This window comes from Sciurus vulgaris (genome assembly GCF_902686455.1).
Source record: "Sciurus vulgaris genome assembly, chromosome: 14".
NCBI lineage: Eukaryota > Metazoa > Chordata > Mammalia > Rodentia > Sciuridae > Sciurus > Sciurus vulgaris.
Window position 1 is genome coordinate 1,050,799 of NC_136475.1, and position 15,611 is coordinate 1,066,409.

Below are 15,611 nucleotides of genomic sequence, written 5' to 3' on the forward strand. Positions count from 1 at the left end.
ACCAGCATCTCCTATTCACACACCCGCCGCCTCTGGAGAATGCGGAGCTCATCTCCTGTCCTGCAGGCCAGTGCGACCAGAGGTAGGTTCTGAGGATAGCCCTGCCTTTTGTTCCCTTCCTTCTTTTTCCAGAATTTAGGGATCTCCCTAACTCCCAAACGTTAGGGGATCACTTTCTGGCCAGAGACTGGTCCTGCTGCACCAGAACTGATGAGAACCCCTGGCCAGCAGATGAGCAGGGCCAGAAGCCAGCCCTCGTCCCTGAACACAAGCAGCCTTTCTCTAGGGCACAGTCCGGCCCCGGTTCCTCGGGGCTCCTCCACTGAAGTAGACAGTGAGCTAGATGTAAAGCCAGTCGGTCGACTCCCTATGCCCAGCGTGATGCTGCCATGTTCACTGTCTCTCCACGGGCACAAACAGGCCAGGAAGCCGGAGCCGGCGAATGCCAAGTCAGTTCTATTTTTACCTGTAACTTGTCTTCGTGGTTAGTATGAGTCTGTGACAGATAACGGAATTCCTGAGTAAGCCAGAAGCAGTGTTTAACATGCTCTGGAGACACAAAGTCTTCAGCCACCTTGATGCAGCTATATAAGTTATGAACCTGAAAGACACCAAGCCCCATTAGCTTCCACAGCAGAGAACCTCAGAGTCCACAGCAGAGAAAGAAGAAAAGCAGCGTCCTTGCCTGGTGGGGAGCTCCCGCTGGGATGAACACCACGTCCCCAAGAAACTGGACGATGGCCCAACCTTGCACCCCGTACTCCTGATGGAGGCGCTTCCTCAACGACCGGTCCAGATACCAGCTCTGGTCATGAATAGGGTCATGATCTGCTGGGTTTTCTTGACCCTGCTCTTCTGATACCTAAAATAACAAGAGTGACATCCAATACCCGAGGCGAATAGATCAAGTGCCCCACTGCGGGAAAAGAACAGCAGTCAGACCCGGAAAGACGAGAAAAGACAGACAGCACACGGCTTCTGTTTCCTCTAACTGACGCAGCCTCTACGTATTTTTGTCAACACTACATTTAGGCATTTTTGGCTTGGACTGTTAAATGTAAGTAGGTTCAAGTTCCTTAGATATAAACTTGTTTTACTGTTATTAAAGACCTATCTTTACTTAACAATGAGTTATTAAACAGTCCTGAAGATGGCTCAGATCAAACTTTTTCATCCTAGACCCAGTATGTGGGCAAGTACACCCAGAGTGATGCTATGAGGAACAATATGGTGGCCAGCAGGTTTTAGAAGTCACATGACCCTTGCCTGGAAACAGCATCACTCAAAACAAGTGCGAGGCAGTGGGCTCAGCAGCTCAGATCCACGCATCGTGGATGACGGAGACCACAGCTAAGGACACTTGGGTCACAACTGGTAGCCTCAGTACCAACAGGGTTAAAAGCAAGTAAGCCACACCTCTCCCAATGCCAAGAACTTCCACAAGTGCCCTGGCTAAACTACATGCCAACTCCAGGGGAAGCCTAGAAGCTTCCAGAGCCCCGCAATCCCTTGCTAACAAACATAAGTAGGGCCTGCACCAAGGGACCTTAGTAACATACTTTGAACAAGGAAGCTCAGGGCCACGGTCTATATTAATTTCTCAAGTGCTGATTTCAATGCAATAAAGATAAATGGATGCTCGGAGGTAAGCAGGTGAACTACTCTGAAAGCAGAGAACACAGCTCTCCAAATGCACTCTGACATAAAACACACAAAAGAGGAGGCCCCCGTCTTCACTACCTCTGCCAGCCTGTCCACCCGGGCACGTGGGTCAGTTCAGTGCATGTAGCAGTTTCTAACATGGTCACACAACACGGGCAAAGAACACACCTTTTTAAGGAATTCTCTTATTTTCTCTGTGTCCTTCGCAGCATAGATGTGCCAAAGGGCTCCTGGCTTCTCTTTCCCTTCAATAAATCGCTTTATAGTGAGTTCATCAGAGTCTCCGTCTTGGATGGTCCTGAGAACTTCTGGAGCATGGAAAAGCAGGTGGTCAGACCACAGGCCGCGCTCAGACGTAAGCCCTGCCCCATGCAGAGCCCCCTACCTTCTTCCTGCTCGCACTGCCCTTTGGGGATGCCCACATAGACCATGACATTAGCTGCGTCAGAGACGTCTAGGTGGAGGTTTGTCGTTCCATATTTCCGATCTTCTGGAGTGATTAATCCTGCGAAAAGAAAACATTCTTAAATTTGCTGACGATGAACACTGGGAGATGCCTGAAACAAAATTTATCTCTAATCATGAAAAACACCACCACGGGGGTTGGAGCCGTCCTTTCACTTAGAAAGTACTCTGTCAATGCTTAGTTAGAGAAACACACATCAACAAATTCTAAGCCTTGTTTCCAGTGACAGGCAAAAGGGGCTCCTGATAAGATACTTGTGCTCAGGATGAAACTATGGGAAAAAAATGTGTTGGCTTGAAAAGCGGGGAGAAAGCAGCAGGCTAAAGTGGTGGAGCGGACTCCTGAGGCCAGGAATCACTGCAAGGACCTTCCCTTAGGTGAGCCTGAGCTACGGTGGGCACAGGCTGTGTGGGCTTGGGGCCAAGAGCCAGCACCACAGGTCCACTCAAGGTGTCTACTGGAAGATGCCCACTCACACCCAGGAAGATGGGCCCCAGACGGCTACTGGCAGTCCACAGGGAACACTGCCCACCACACCAGGCCAGAGTGTGTGGACCCTCCTGTTTTCAGTGCTTCTGATTCCCTACCCAGGGGAGAAGGCTCGCCTTGCCTCGCAGTCACCCCGGCTGGCCTGTCCTGACACCAAGACTCTGCTGCTCCAGCTGAGGGGTGCAGGGAAGTGCCTGGAGGGGCAAGCAGAGGCTATGTGCTATCCTACCAGCCTCGAGGAGGCCCTGATGCCCAGCTCCCCTGTGGCTGTACTTGTGGGCATGCCTCCAGATGCCCCTCTGGGGCCAGAGCCCTGCTATGCTTTGCTGCCTTTCCAACCTGCTGAGCATCAGCCCTTGGGGTAAATAAAGCACTAGGTGTTAGGGTGAACTCTCAAGACACATGGAGTTTGCTGTTAGGGGAGGAGCTAATCACGATTATGACAAAAAGCCAGTGCCTGTTTTCACTGGATAGTGAGTATATGGGGAACTGCTGTCCTAGACACTCATGTTCTCATTGTATTTGGAAAACATTTCCATAATAAAAAGTGAAAAATGTAAATTTTAGAAACTCCATTAACCTGCTACAAAATAAATGAATGAATGTTCCATCTGGCAGCATGAATCAGTACCAGGAAGTCTGATTCTGCTTGTATTTTGGAACTCGACATATGCAGGGAGACAACACACAGCGCAGTGGCCAACAGGAGGAACTACGAGCACAAACTCCGGACACTGGCTGAGACCAGGGGCCAGGGACGGGGGAGGAGCTGGGAGCCAGAGCGAGGAACCAATCGGCTGCAATAGGGGCTGCCTGCTGCCTGGCCAGGCCACACTGGTGAAGGAAGAGTTGTGAGGAGGAAACGAGACCTACCCAGCCACTGGCCCGAAGACGGCAGCCATCGATAAGTAAAGCCAGACTCTCGACTGAGGGAGCCTGGAACTGATATTATGAGAACTAACAGTCACAGGGAAAGGATTCCCAGAAACTAATCTTGAAACAAAAAACAAAAAGCAACCATGAACTTTCATGAAAAGAAACACAAGTTGGAGCAGGGGCTGCTGGGTGGTGGGCACTGTGGTGGGGACGGTGGGGAGATGGGCTCCTGATTTTCAAGGTCTGGTCTCAGGCTCGCCCCTCACCTAGGAGGCCCTGCACAGGTCATTCTCCCTTCTGCTGTTTTGAAATCCTTGTCCCCACTTGGAAAACTGGGGATCCTGCAGCTAGAGTGAGCCTGGTCCTCTCCTCTGAGGAGCCACAGCCTAAGTACCCAACCCAGGGCCAGCGTCAGCTCTGCAGCGATACAGGAGTGAGGCAAGTGTCAGGAGTGAGAAGAAACCATCTGCTTTTGCCTGGCTCAGGATGGGCACGACCGTGTCAGTTTAAAAAGCTTTCACAAAGCGACACTGCCAGCTATCAAGTCTCGGAGGAAGAGATCCACTGCCATGCTGTTTAAACCAAACAGGAGCAAAGCCTGGAGGTTTCTCAGTCACTTCTCACCCTGCAGTGCGCGACCAAGGGGAGAGGAAGTCCAAGGGCCGAGGCGCTGCTGTGCCAAGGGTGGTGTGTCTTCTCTGCCCCTGGGAAGCAACCCAAAGGCTTTGGTTTACGTCTTGGGAAACTGTTAACACCAGCCGTTTCCTCCTTACCATAGGCATTATACATCTTGGGGCCCAGGTCCGGCCGAACAAAGTAGTTTGGCAGTCTAGAGGCCAAGTTCAGTTTGCCATCTCGCCTTGTGTACTCAGGCAGTGGAATGTTGGCCATCAGGTCATCAAACCTAGGACAAGAAAGCCAGGAATTTGCAAAATAAGCCTGCCTTATTTATTATGGTGAGACTTGACTTGTTCCTTCTATACTGAAGAGAACAAAGATGTGTGTGACCCTGAAGCTGGAGAGAGCCCTCACTGAGATCTGGGCCAGAACCGTAGGAGTTTCTGGAACATTTCAGACAAGAGCTCAGCAGAACTTACGTCCTGGTAAGGGCCAACACCAGGAGTAACGTCCTCACACTGTGCGGCCCTTCCAGGTTAACGAGGAGCCGGGCTCTCCCTGTCTGGACGGCGTGGCAGAGCCATGCTGTGCAACGTGCCTCGAGGCCCATGGGCCTCACCACCGGGGCAGCATTTCCTGGGCAGTAGGTGCGCCAGCCCCACGGCCTCGACTGCTCCCCTCATTTAAAACACTCTCTCCGAAGATTACAGCCAGAAACAAAAACCAGCACCAACGAAACCAAGAGCTTTCTTACTTCCCTAAAAGCCATTCCTCATCACCTCAAAGAATTCGTCCTTCCAAGACCAGGACAGAATCCTCTGCTCCCACCTTGCGAGCTTACCTGGAAGGCATCATATCTCTAAAATCTTCTCCCGGTGGCCAGTCCTTAAGCTTCAGCACCATTGGTTCTTTTTCGTTTTTTAAACGATCTGAAAAGTAACCAAAATAAGTAAATTGTTATTATTCCTGATTCAGACCAAAATAAATGACCAGTTCATATTTTATGCCAACAATACAAATAAAAAGTTTTATCTCTGTAAAATCTTCACTACCTGCTCCACTCAGAACACAAATACTTCTTTCCCCTAATGTCCGCCCCCTCCTGCCATTTGCCAATCATTTGTACTTTGTCAAGAAATCCATTTGGACTCTGGAGGCAACAAAATAAAGATCAGCAGTTGATTTGTATAGGTCCTGTCTTTTTTGATGCTACTCGTTCTTTGAAATCTAGCCATTCCCCCGTGCCAATGATACACAGGTTGTGTTTTGCAATGGCCCTCACAGGCCCGTCTGCTCTTCCTCAACCACAGGTGACTAGAAGCAAGTCCAGTTTCCTGAGGCCAGTGTCACAGAGAAATGACTGGCTCTGCAGAGGACATCTGCTCTGCATGGACAGGACCAGCAAGGCCCACTCCCCCTCATCCTCTGGATGGCATGGAGAGGGATTCCCTTGTAATAGAACTAGGACCAGCAATGGACACTGCCCTAGTTCAGAAGCAAGACTCTGCAAGGAGGAAAGAGGCTCAGTCCTCAGACTCCTTGCTGTTCCTGTGTCCCCTCCTCCTTCCATATCCCTTCAAAGATCTTCAGTACATACTTGGGACATCTTCAAATCCATCCCAGAAGTCTCCTACTGTGGCTCCCGTAATGATTTCGTTGGTCCTACAGTTCACTAGATCCACTTCCTGCTCACCAAACTCCTTCCTGAAGGACTCAGGTTTCCAGAGCTCAGCATTCAGTCTATGGTGCACGCCTGAGACCATCACCGGCTAAAGAGAGAAAGGAGCTTAGTGCACACTCCAGCCGTGCCCAGCCCACAGCAGCTCTCCGCCGCATCAGTCAGCCTATAGGGGAAAGCACCACCTTCCCACTCAGATCCCCCTGCTCCCGGAACACCCAGCTGCCAAGGCCCAGGTGCCAGCACAGGATGCGAAGGAGACAAAGCTGGTGGGAGTGTCCTGTCAGGCCAGCCCCACCTGGACTCCAGCCTGTCATCACCAGGCAGGACATGGACCTGAGGCTGCCCAGTGGTGCTTGTTCAAGACGAACCAGGAATCCTGAGCTTCAGGCTAAATCACGTGACTTTATTTTCAGTGTAAGCCACTTACACATGTTATTTCGTAACCAGCCAGACCTGCTGGCTGACTGCTGCATTCAGCCTGTCCCTGCTGCAGTCTGTGTGACTGAGCAAATCCCAGGAGGTGGCACACCTCATTTTTGGAATGATTCAACACATTTTTTTTACTTGGCAGTTCCCACAAATTCCCATGAGCAAATGTTCCTTTGGTGAACAGCCTGGTTTGGCAGACAAGAAAACTCAAAGGTCCAGAAAATGGAACCAAAACAACCCAAGCACGGCAATGGGCCCACAAGGCCAGGCATGTCCTGCACACTTCAGCTGCAGCTTCAGATCAACAATGGCAGCTTGGGGGAGCCACACCAAGTCCAAGATGTGGCCACATGGCACTGGCCCACCCAAAAAGCCCATTCATGAAAGAGGATGCTCATTTTACACCGAGCTGTCACTCCTCCAAACCCACTGGCAATCCCACCTTCCCTGCTGAGGTTCACCACACAGGCAAAGACCAAGTGTGGAGCCAGGCACACCAGTGGCTCAGGAGGCTGAGGTAGGAGGATCGCAGGCTTGAAGCTAACCTCAGCAACTGAGTGAGGCCCTAAACAACTTAGCAAGACCCTGTCTCTAAGTGAAATATTAAAAAAGCTAGAGATGTGGCTCAGTGGTCAAGTGCCCCTAGATTCCACCCCTGGTGACAAGGGAACCAAGAAGAGGAGAGGACTGTGAACTGGGTGGGGCTGTTACCTGCCCTTGCTTCCAGCACTCCCTGAACACGTTCCAATTGCTCTTGTTGTTGGGATCTTGCAAGCACAGCAAGCGATTATCGCAAAGCCAGTAGTGAGGAGTGTCAAAACCCAGAATACTGGGCTTGATTGTCAGTCCTTGAGGTCTCTTAGATAAATCGGAGGAAGTCTTGTTTTGCACCAAAGAGGCAAAGATGTCATCAAGGATTTTTGGTGTATTCTTGAGTCCATTTTCTGTCTGAATTTAGGAAAGAATACAGTCTTTTAAGTACATAATTCCACAATTATATACTTTATAGGAAAGTCCCATTCCTATAAAGGTAGGATGACTACCTATCATGTATATACTCAAAGAGTTCCAGCCAGGACCCCCATGCAAAGAGGCAAGTCCTCTGTTGCCACCTGGATACAGGAAAGTGAGGACAGGAAAAAGTATAATAGGAGAAAGTGGCCCTGCCCTGTGAATCACATCTGCCAATGACTCGGCCTCCTGTCCCCACAGTGGTAAAGAATGTGCGTTATGTCCCACTTCTACCATTTCAGTTTCTCTCATCTCTTCCTGTTTCTATGCAACTCTGTAAAGTAGAATGCAAACAATAAAGCAAGCACATACCTTTCCTGTGGAGGAATTCAAGAGATTTCGGAGGAAACCAGAATTATTGTTGCTTACAGGTGTCAAGATTGTGCTGTTAAAGGTGTGAAGTACTGTGCTGGACTTGCTCAGAGGGGGAAGGGGTGGAAGGCATTTGATTTCATTCTTTAAAATTGGCATTGTAGGTTGTTTTTCTAAAACAAAACCCAAAAAAAATCCAGATTTAAAAGCATTCTGAAAGGCAACTCTTAGTATTCTTCTATTAACAGAATTATTTTAAGACTTGGATTTTTGCTGGGTATGGTAGCACACGCCTGTAATCCCAGCAACTCAGGAAGCTGAAGCAGAAGGATCACAAGTTCAAGGCCAGCCTCAGCAACTCAGTGAGGCCCTGCCTCAAAATAAAAATAAAAAGGCTGGGGATGCTACACTACAGCTCAGTGGTAAAGCACCCCTGGGTTAAGTCCCCAGTACCAAAACAAACATATACAAAACTTGGTTTTCATTTGCTAGAACCAAGAAAAATTTAAGGGGATAAATGCCAACAGTATTAATTAAAGATTTTCCACTAGATATTAAAAACAATATCTAGTATCCAGGTGAAACTATGGTAAATGGCACTTTTTAAAACTTTCACTTCTCTTTCTGGTGTGCAAAATTAAATGGGTTTTTCTTAATTTACCCTATTATGTAGCAACAGCAATGTGTTTTGTAAATACAGAGTCTTTTGGACTTTTCATAGTACTATCTACAAATATTGACAGTTTTATCAATTCCTTACATCTTTTCTTGATTTCTCTTTTTTTGGCCTTAGTGCACTGGCCAGGATTTCCAGTATGATGCTGCTTAACAAAGTTAATGACAACAGACACCCGTGTCTCATCCTTGAACAAAGAAGGAAACTATCAAAACAATTTTTTAAAAAATTCAAGCCAGGCATGGTGGTATGGGTCAGGAGGTTAAGGCAGAAGAATTGCTTAAGCCCAAGTGCTTGATACCTGCCCCGCACTACAGTGAAAGCAAACCTCATCTCAAAAAAAAAAAGAATCAACACTGAAACACTAAGGCTGTTTCCTTCTAAAAGTCTTTATAAAAATCACACTTCGGTGTTAGACTTTATACGTTGTTTTTCTGCATCTCACCACACGGTTTTCCTCTTACGTGTTGGGATGTTAAACTATACCTTGTACTTCTGGAGGACCCTGCTCCAGATGCTATACAATCCCTTTATTTATGGTGTCAAAATTTCAATCACTACAACTTTTTTAGGATATTTCCATGAAAGAAATTAGCCAGAAAGCAGAATCACCTAAATTCTATTCTAAGTCTACCTAATTCCAAAGTCCATGTTACTTGTATTTTCCCCAGCATCCTGAAACAGCAAATGACAGAGACTGAAGACAGCACATTCCAGTTTAGATGAAAAAGGAACCAAATACAACGTGGTAAGGACAGAAAGGTGAAAGACCAAAACCCCTTCGTGAGGGTCTCGGCGCTGTCCGTCTCTCTGAGCTCTGGCCCTCAGGAGCTCGCTGCGACCTCACCTCTGGGACCCCGGCGGGCACACGTTCCCTCACAGGAGGCTTCCAACCACTGTTCTCCCAGCAGCAAGGCGGCCAAGCCTCAGGAACACTCACCCTTGTTCTCCTTGTTGACGTTTCCGCTGGTCAGGTCTGCCAGCCAGCTGAGTGGAGCCGTGCTGGCTGGACAGGGAGGCTTCACGCTGCAGGCTGGCCTGGAGGCCGCTTCCCCACCCCCGGCCGCTGGCTCCAACACCGAGGGGCTGGGCGGGAGCACAGCCCCCAGAGCCAGCTTCTCACCAGCTAAGGACGTCTGTGTGGGAGTAAGAGGAGAGTTCTGTATAAGCTGGAGAACGGCCCTCTGCTTCTCTTAGCTCCTCCCCTAGCAGCTACTAGTGAGAGAAGTTCCTCCAAAACAAAGCTACCCGACAAACTGCCCTCATTATTTCAGGGCTTCGGCAATCCTGCAGTCACAGCAGAACGAGGGAGCACAACTTCTTGTTTAGGTCCTGCGTACTACCTGGGGGAAGGTGACCACCTGCCACCCTTCCCCCTGCAGAGGCCTGCCCGAGTCCTATCAGCCCGTGGACCATGTGGCTCTGACTGATCTGTGCCTGTCTTCCCTGGGGATCAGTCAGAATCCAGACTGGGCACGTGAAACACAGCTGGTGGGTAAACAAATGAGGGAGGCAGGAAAGGCGATCTAGGGTTTCAGAAAAGGAATATGCTCTTCTGGGTTAAGAATTAAGAGGCGAGGAGATGAGCTCTTTAAAACACCTCAACACGCTAGGAAGAAGAGGAGCCGGCTGCAAAAAGGGCGCCACTGACTCTTCTGTGACAACTCCAGAGGGCAGGAGGAGCTGCTGTGTGGCCCACCCCCGGAAGAGCCGGGCCCGCGCAGTGCCAGGACCAGGACTGCTCCTGGCATCGCTCCTGCCTCACTGGGAGCAGGCTGAAGCAGCGTCGCCTCACTGCCAAGACCCCGACTCCTCCAGCCCCGGTGCTGCCTCAGCACCCGTGGAGTACCCAAGCATGTGAGTCTCGACCCCGCGTGGGAGGATGGGGGCAGAAAGGAGAGCCAGAGGCAGAGGAGACGGCAGGCATGAGGGCGCCTGCAGGAAGGGGGCCGTTTCCCTGCGCCGTGCAGTCACGTCAGAGTAACACAGTGAGGGAACACACCATAAAGCTTATCCGAGTCAACGCTGCAGAACTTGAGAAGTCCTTAGAAACGCACTCAAATCTGACAGCAATTTGTGAGGCAGACTGCAGCACAAGTTCTTGCTTTTTTCAAAGGAAAAGAACACCGTCTACGAGGAGTCATCCCAGAGGAGGTGTGCAGAGCAAGAACAGGAAGGGATGTGTCTCTGAATGGCCGCACACCACCCAGAGCTCTCCACACCAGCCCAGCGCTCCTGCCAAACGCACGACACACCCTTGGCTTGTTTGAAAACAGACAAGCCATGATCACAATGATGGTGAACCTTGCAAAAGCAGCAATACCTGTTTCAGGTCTTCCTTTGAGGTTGGCTTTGAAAAGAGCTTGAACTGCCTGTTGGCACAGGGGCAATTAGCCTTGATGCCCCATTTGGCTCTCACAGAATGAACAATGTCTCCCACGTCGTAGAGTGCTGAAAACAAGGGCAGGAGCACACGTGAGCGGCCTTGGCCTGGAGCGCCTCCCGGAGGGCCAGCAGGCGCCCGCCCCTCCCAACAGCCCCAGAGACCATCCACAAGGCCTTCGGCCAAGTGCAAGGGCAGGGAGAAGAGCAGAGAGCTTGTGCGTGCTTGCCTACAAGCACAGCCTCAGCCCTGGGGGCACTGTCCCCACCTCCTGCCGCCCACAGAACACACTACAACACACAGGTTAGCAAGTAAGCACGCTACCACAGGTAAACATGAACGCCAGTCCCCGAGCTAGCCAAGACCAGGGACAGAGCAACTGCGCTGCACAGTACCTTTCCCAGGGATGATCTGTGTAGGCATCAGGTTCTCAGGCTCATGGATCTGACTCTTCACACATCTCAGCCAAGAGAATGTCTTGTAGGCAGCACCTGCAAACACCCCAGCTGTGGTAACTGTTCTGCAGGGCCCCCAGCCCCAGTGTTCAGACGCCCACCAACACACGCCGACAGAGGCCCTGGGGCGCGAGCAAAAGCAGGTCAGCTCTCACCCTGCGGGCAGTTCTTCCTCTTCATCCGGTAGCAATCCACACACACTCCGAACCCACAGCGAGGGCACACCCAGTGCAAGTTGAAGATGGTGGTGTCACACACGTCACACATCTCTCGGACGCCTTTCACAGCTCGCTTCCACGCAACCTGTCCTGCAAGGGTCAACGGAGGGCTCAGGCTGGGGTACAGACGGCTTCCGAAGTCAAACACGAGGGGCAAGAAGGGCAGTGGGTCCTCCCTGAGCACCCTCAACACCAACGCTGCCCCAGCAGGCCCGCCTGGGCCTCGTGTTCATGCCTCCTGCACCTCAGCACTGCCCGAGGCCAAGCCGCGCTCGAGCAGGAAGCCTGTTAGGCCAGCGCCCACCACAGCTGTCCCAGTCTTTCCACTCACAGCTCTGCTGAGAACGTGCAGACAGTGTGGGCTGGCTTCCTCAAGGGAAGAACCACCTGCCACCCTCAGGGGACTCAGATGCCGTCACAGCCTCGCTGCCCATTAAGAGCTCCAGTGTGTTTAGGGGCCCGCAAGGAGCAGGCATCATGTCCAAGGCCAGGTCCTTGACTCCATCCTGCCAGTGCCAGGAGTGACACTGGACCAGGATGGGCTCACACTGACCAAATGCCCAGCAGCTGGAGATAACCCAGGATGCCACAAAGCGGCTAGACCCTGGTAACCAGAAGGAGGGTCCTTCTAGGACTGGGCAGAGTTCCCAGAGACAGGAAGTCTCTACTGCTGATGAGAAGCCTCAACTCAGCCCGCCGGCCTCTGTCCCCAAGAAGCTCTGCAGACACAGCTGCAGTCGTCTTCTACGGAGACGACTTGTTCCTAAGCCAGTCTGTGGTGAATGCATTCCTTCTTCCAAAATGACTGAAGGACCCAAATGACCACACTTCCGTTTGCATCGAATTACCCCACTTGCTGAGTGAACTTCTGCTATTTCACACATGCACGAGACGAGCTCTTAATATCTTACAAATTTTTTTTACAAGTTCGGATTTCTGGACTTCACTTTGGTCACCTGGATTAGACCTCTTTATTACAAAGCGTTCTTAGATCTCTTGGCCACCCATGTCGTGGCTGTCTGTCATCAAGAAGACAGAACTGGAGTCGACAGTGAGGGTGCTTCCTAGCGTCAGGGTGGCAGGCTGGCCCTCAGGTTCGGCAGCTGCTGTCAGCACCACTCAGTGAGGTGCTGGCCTCTGATGTGACCAGCCTGTCACAGAAGGAAGGAGAGGGCCGGGACGCTCACGAGCAAGGACAGGCTCCTCGGGAGGGGAGGCGCCTTTAAGAGACAGATCCATGCAAAACGAACACCTTCAGAAAAGAAGACCAGCCCTTCCTCCCACAGCCCTGCGGCTGAGGAGCGAAGCAACTGGTCCTCACCAGGACGGCTGCCCACAGCAGTCGCTGTGCCCAAGGACGCCTTCACATCAACTCCTTTGCCCACATATGTCCAATTCAGGACACCATCTCCATTCAAAGGGGAAGAGGTTCTTTTTACTACTTCTGCTGAAGACACCACAGCAAAAAAGTTGAACAAGATCTTGACTTCCGAGAGGCTCCACTACCCTGACAAATGGCGTATTTTAAAGCTACTCCTCCTGCCAGTGTGGTCTGGTTCTGCAGCAGCTCAGATCCCTGACCCACCCACTTCTGGATTTCCACTGCTGGTTCCCGTTCCTTGGACTCTAGAGAAATAATCCACATACACCTAATAACGTTTCTGTGCTTAAACTATGCTTGCTAATTTCTGGTAGTTAAGATCTCTGGTGGTGTTTAACTTCTGTGGAGGCCTGTCTTCAAACACACTTGGTCATGCAAGCGGAAAGGCTTCCCTGTTAACTTTCAACCGTTTGGGAAAGATAAACTGTGGAAGAAAACAAGCCTTACAAGACAGATGTCCTGGTGCTTCTGGCTGGGTGTCTTGTTTCTGCAGAGGAACATGGACAGGCTAGGTGTACTGTCCTCCTTGGTGACCTTGGAATGTCACCAAGCAGGTCTGCTCTACTGGGTCACCCACCCTGGCTCCTATTGGCTCGGTGGGCTGCGTCCAGCAAGAACCTTCAAGTGACCCCTTCAATCACTTCCATCCCAGCCTGTTCCCATTCTCAGGCCTGGAAGCAACTCAGGAGGGGTAGGGTACAGACTGTCCATTCTTATTTTCTTTGAAAAGTATTCCTGATTAAGAACCTCTGCCTTAAAATAAAGCAACCTGAGGCCTCCTCACCTGCCTTGGGGGGCTGGCACTGCCAGGGAGGCTGTGAACATGACGCCTCCCCACACCTTTGTCTTTCCTCGTTAATAGGAGTGCTGCTGCTTGGATTATGTCCCCAAATAACCCCGCAAATAGGAGACTGACTCTGAAGAAGCTCACAATCAAAGGAAAGCAGCCACTTCTCTACACCCAAGTCACCTAAACCTCTGGGTGAAAATGAAACCGTGTAACCGGACTTAGGTGTCAACTTGGAAACAAAAATCAAGTTGGACTCAAACATCCTACCCCCTAAGAGATGCTCTTACTGTGTGGCTCAATAGTTGACATAGCTTCCTTTTCAGAAATCACCATTTGACAGAAGTGGTCTCCAATGTTGGCCAGGATGTACTTTGCCGTGTCCAAATCGGTCCCCACCACGTTTCTGGTTAGAGGTAGCCACAAGCCAATTGCTTCACTGTCATACTTGTTTGGTGTTAAGAAGCCTTCCACCCGCAACACACCATGTTTGTTGAACTGTAACCTAGAGAAAGCAGAAAACACACAAAACTGACTTACCACTTCTTAATTACTATTTAAATCAATAAAGCCCTTCATGGTTTTCTGTAATCTCCATGACTAATTACAGTCCATTATTTGAGAATGCTAAAAGAAAGACAAAAAGCTTGTATTTTCTCCTACAAGAAACACCTGAGAGGAGTGGGAGGGTAGAAGGGACAGGTGCATTTTGCATTCACACCGAGACAGAGACATACTCCCTCCAGACAGCAGCTCAGCCTGATGGACACAGGGCTTCACAGTAAGAACAGTCACCAGTTACCAGAAGGAAGCTGATAACTAGAAGGTGAAAGATAATCTAATCAGATTTGAATAGCTCCACTGATTTCAGAATGATCCTAAGCAAGAAGAGACTACTCAGTTGCTGAAGCAAGGCAACTGAGCGGGGAGGTGGGACTCTCGGCTGTGCATCACAGGAGTGAGAGGAAGCACCAGGATGGGCTTTAGAACCAAGAAGTCAGGCGAGGCAGAGCACTTGCCCAGAGTTCCCTTTCCATTTCCTATCACATCTGGCTTTTTCTTAAGTTGTGTGTTAGTTCTGATCTTTTTTGAATGACATATTTCTAGTTGGAGACATAAGAAATTGACCCAAAATGCACAGCAGAGGAGGATATGATGATGTCGTGACAGTCACTAAGTGCTATGGGGCTACTTATGAAGCTGCCTGCTTGGTACAGGTAGTGATTGAGCATGATTCACAAAAAAGGTAGATATTAATATTAGATAGAGAAGGTTATGTTCAGGAAACAGTTATTTCATACAAAAAGAAAGACAGATGAATTGGGTGATGAGAGACCAATCAGATTAAACCAAAGTGTTTGTTCCCTGAGATAAGAATCAGGAGAGGAATGTTAGGCCAACTTCTGCAGGCCTTCAATGCACTGCTGGGCATCAGGACTTCCTCCACGAGGAACCGGGAGATACACAGTGTGTGTTCCAGAAAGACCATCTGTCCAGCAGAGTGCAGGCTAAACTTGAAGGTAGACAGTAGGAGCTGCATAATGGACACAAACACCCTTCCAGCAATCCAAAGAAGAGATGCAAGTTGTAGTTAACAGCCCAAACCAGAGAGTATCATCACACTAAAACCTAAGTCTGAAAGCCATTTCCAAGGGGGAGGTAATGGCAACAGAACCTGGCAACTGAGCCTTATTGCTGAGACCCCGCCTCTACTTCTGTTTTATCTGCAGGAGAGTTCAATGGGAAACAGACGTGATGAGGAGGCTACGGACAACTTTACTCTCCTCTAAGCATCAGGGGAAGTTATGACATCCTTTGCCAAAAAAGTGACAGTTCTAGTTTCTACTGGAGTGGCTTCATGACAACATTAAGCCCAAGGCACCTTCCCCTTTAAAGAAGTAAAAAATGGAAAACAGCTAAATCACAGTATCAATGATTTTTAGATGGTCACAGAACAGTGGTTCTTAAAGAAAGCTCTGATAATATTATGAAGAAGAAAAAAATCATCCCCTCCCTAAAATGCCCTTGCAACTGCGTGCGCCCTTGTTCCAGTCACACCTTTCATGCAGCAGCCCCCATGACAGAAGGAGTCTAAGCAGGAGCAAAGACCTGGATGAAGCACGGTTATTCTGCAGCTTCTCCAAAACAGACACAAGTACACATGCAC

General features: G+C 50.0%; 1 protein-coding gene across 6 annotated transcripts in view; it reads right to left on the reverse strand.

The window, feature by feature from the left end:
* Positions 1–15,611, reverse strand: part of KDM3A (lysine demethylase 3A) — a 44,869-nt gene that overhangs the window by 1,999 nt on the left and 27,259 nt on the right. For all 6 annotated transcript variants that reach the window (XM_079111247.1, XM_079111245.1, XM_079111243.1 and 3 more), the window contains 14 exons: positions 13,735–13,949; positions 11,214–11,366; positions 10,999–11,094; positions 10,544–10,671; positions 9,161–9,356; positions 7,545–7,717; positions 6,933–7,169; positions 5,709–5,880; positions 4,953–5,040; positions 4,267–4,397; positions 2,048–2,167; positions 1,831–1,970; positions 686–862; positions 467–601 (listed from right to left, as the gene is read on the reverse strand). In XM_079111247.1, coding sequence (XP_078967373.1) covers positions 467–601; positions 686–862; positions 1,831–1,970; positions 2,048–2,167; positions 4,267–4,397; positions 4,953–5,040; positions 5,709–5,880; positions 6,933–7,169; positions 7,545–7,717; positions 9,161–9,356; positions 10,544–10,671; positions 10,999–11,094; positions 11,214–11,366; positions 13,735–13,949 — 2,161 coding nt within the window. The remainder of the gene's footprint in view (positions 1–466; positions 602–685; positions 863–1,830; positions 1,971–2,047; positions 2,168–4,266; positions 4,398–4,952; positions 5,041–5,708; positions 5,881–6,932; positions 7,170–7,544; positions 7,718–9,160; positions 9,357–10,543; positions 10,672–10,998; positions 11,095–11,213; positions 11,367–13,734; positions 13,950–15,611) is intronic.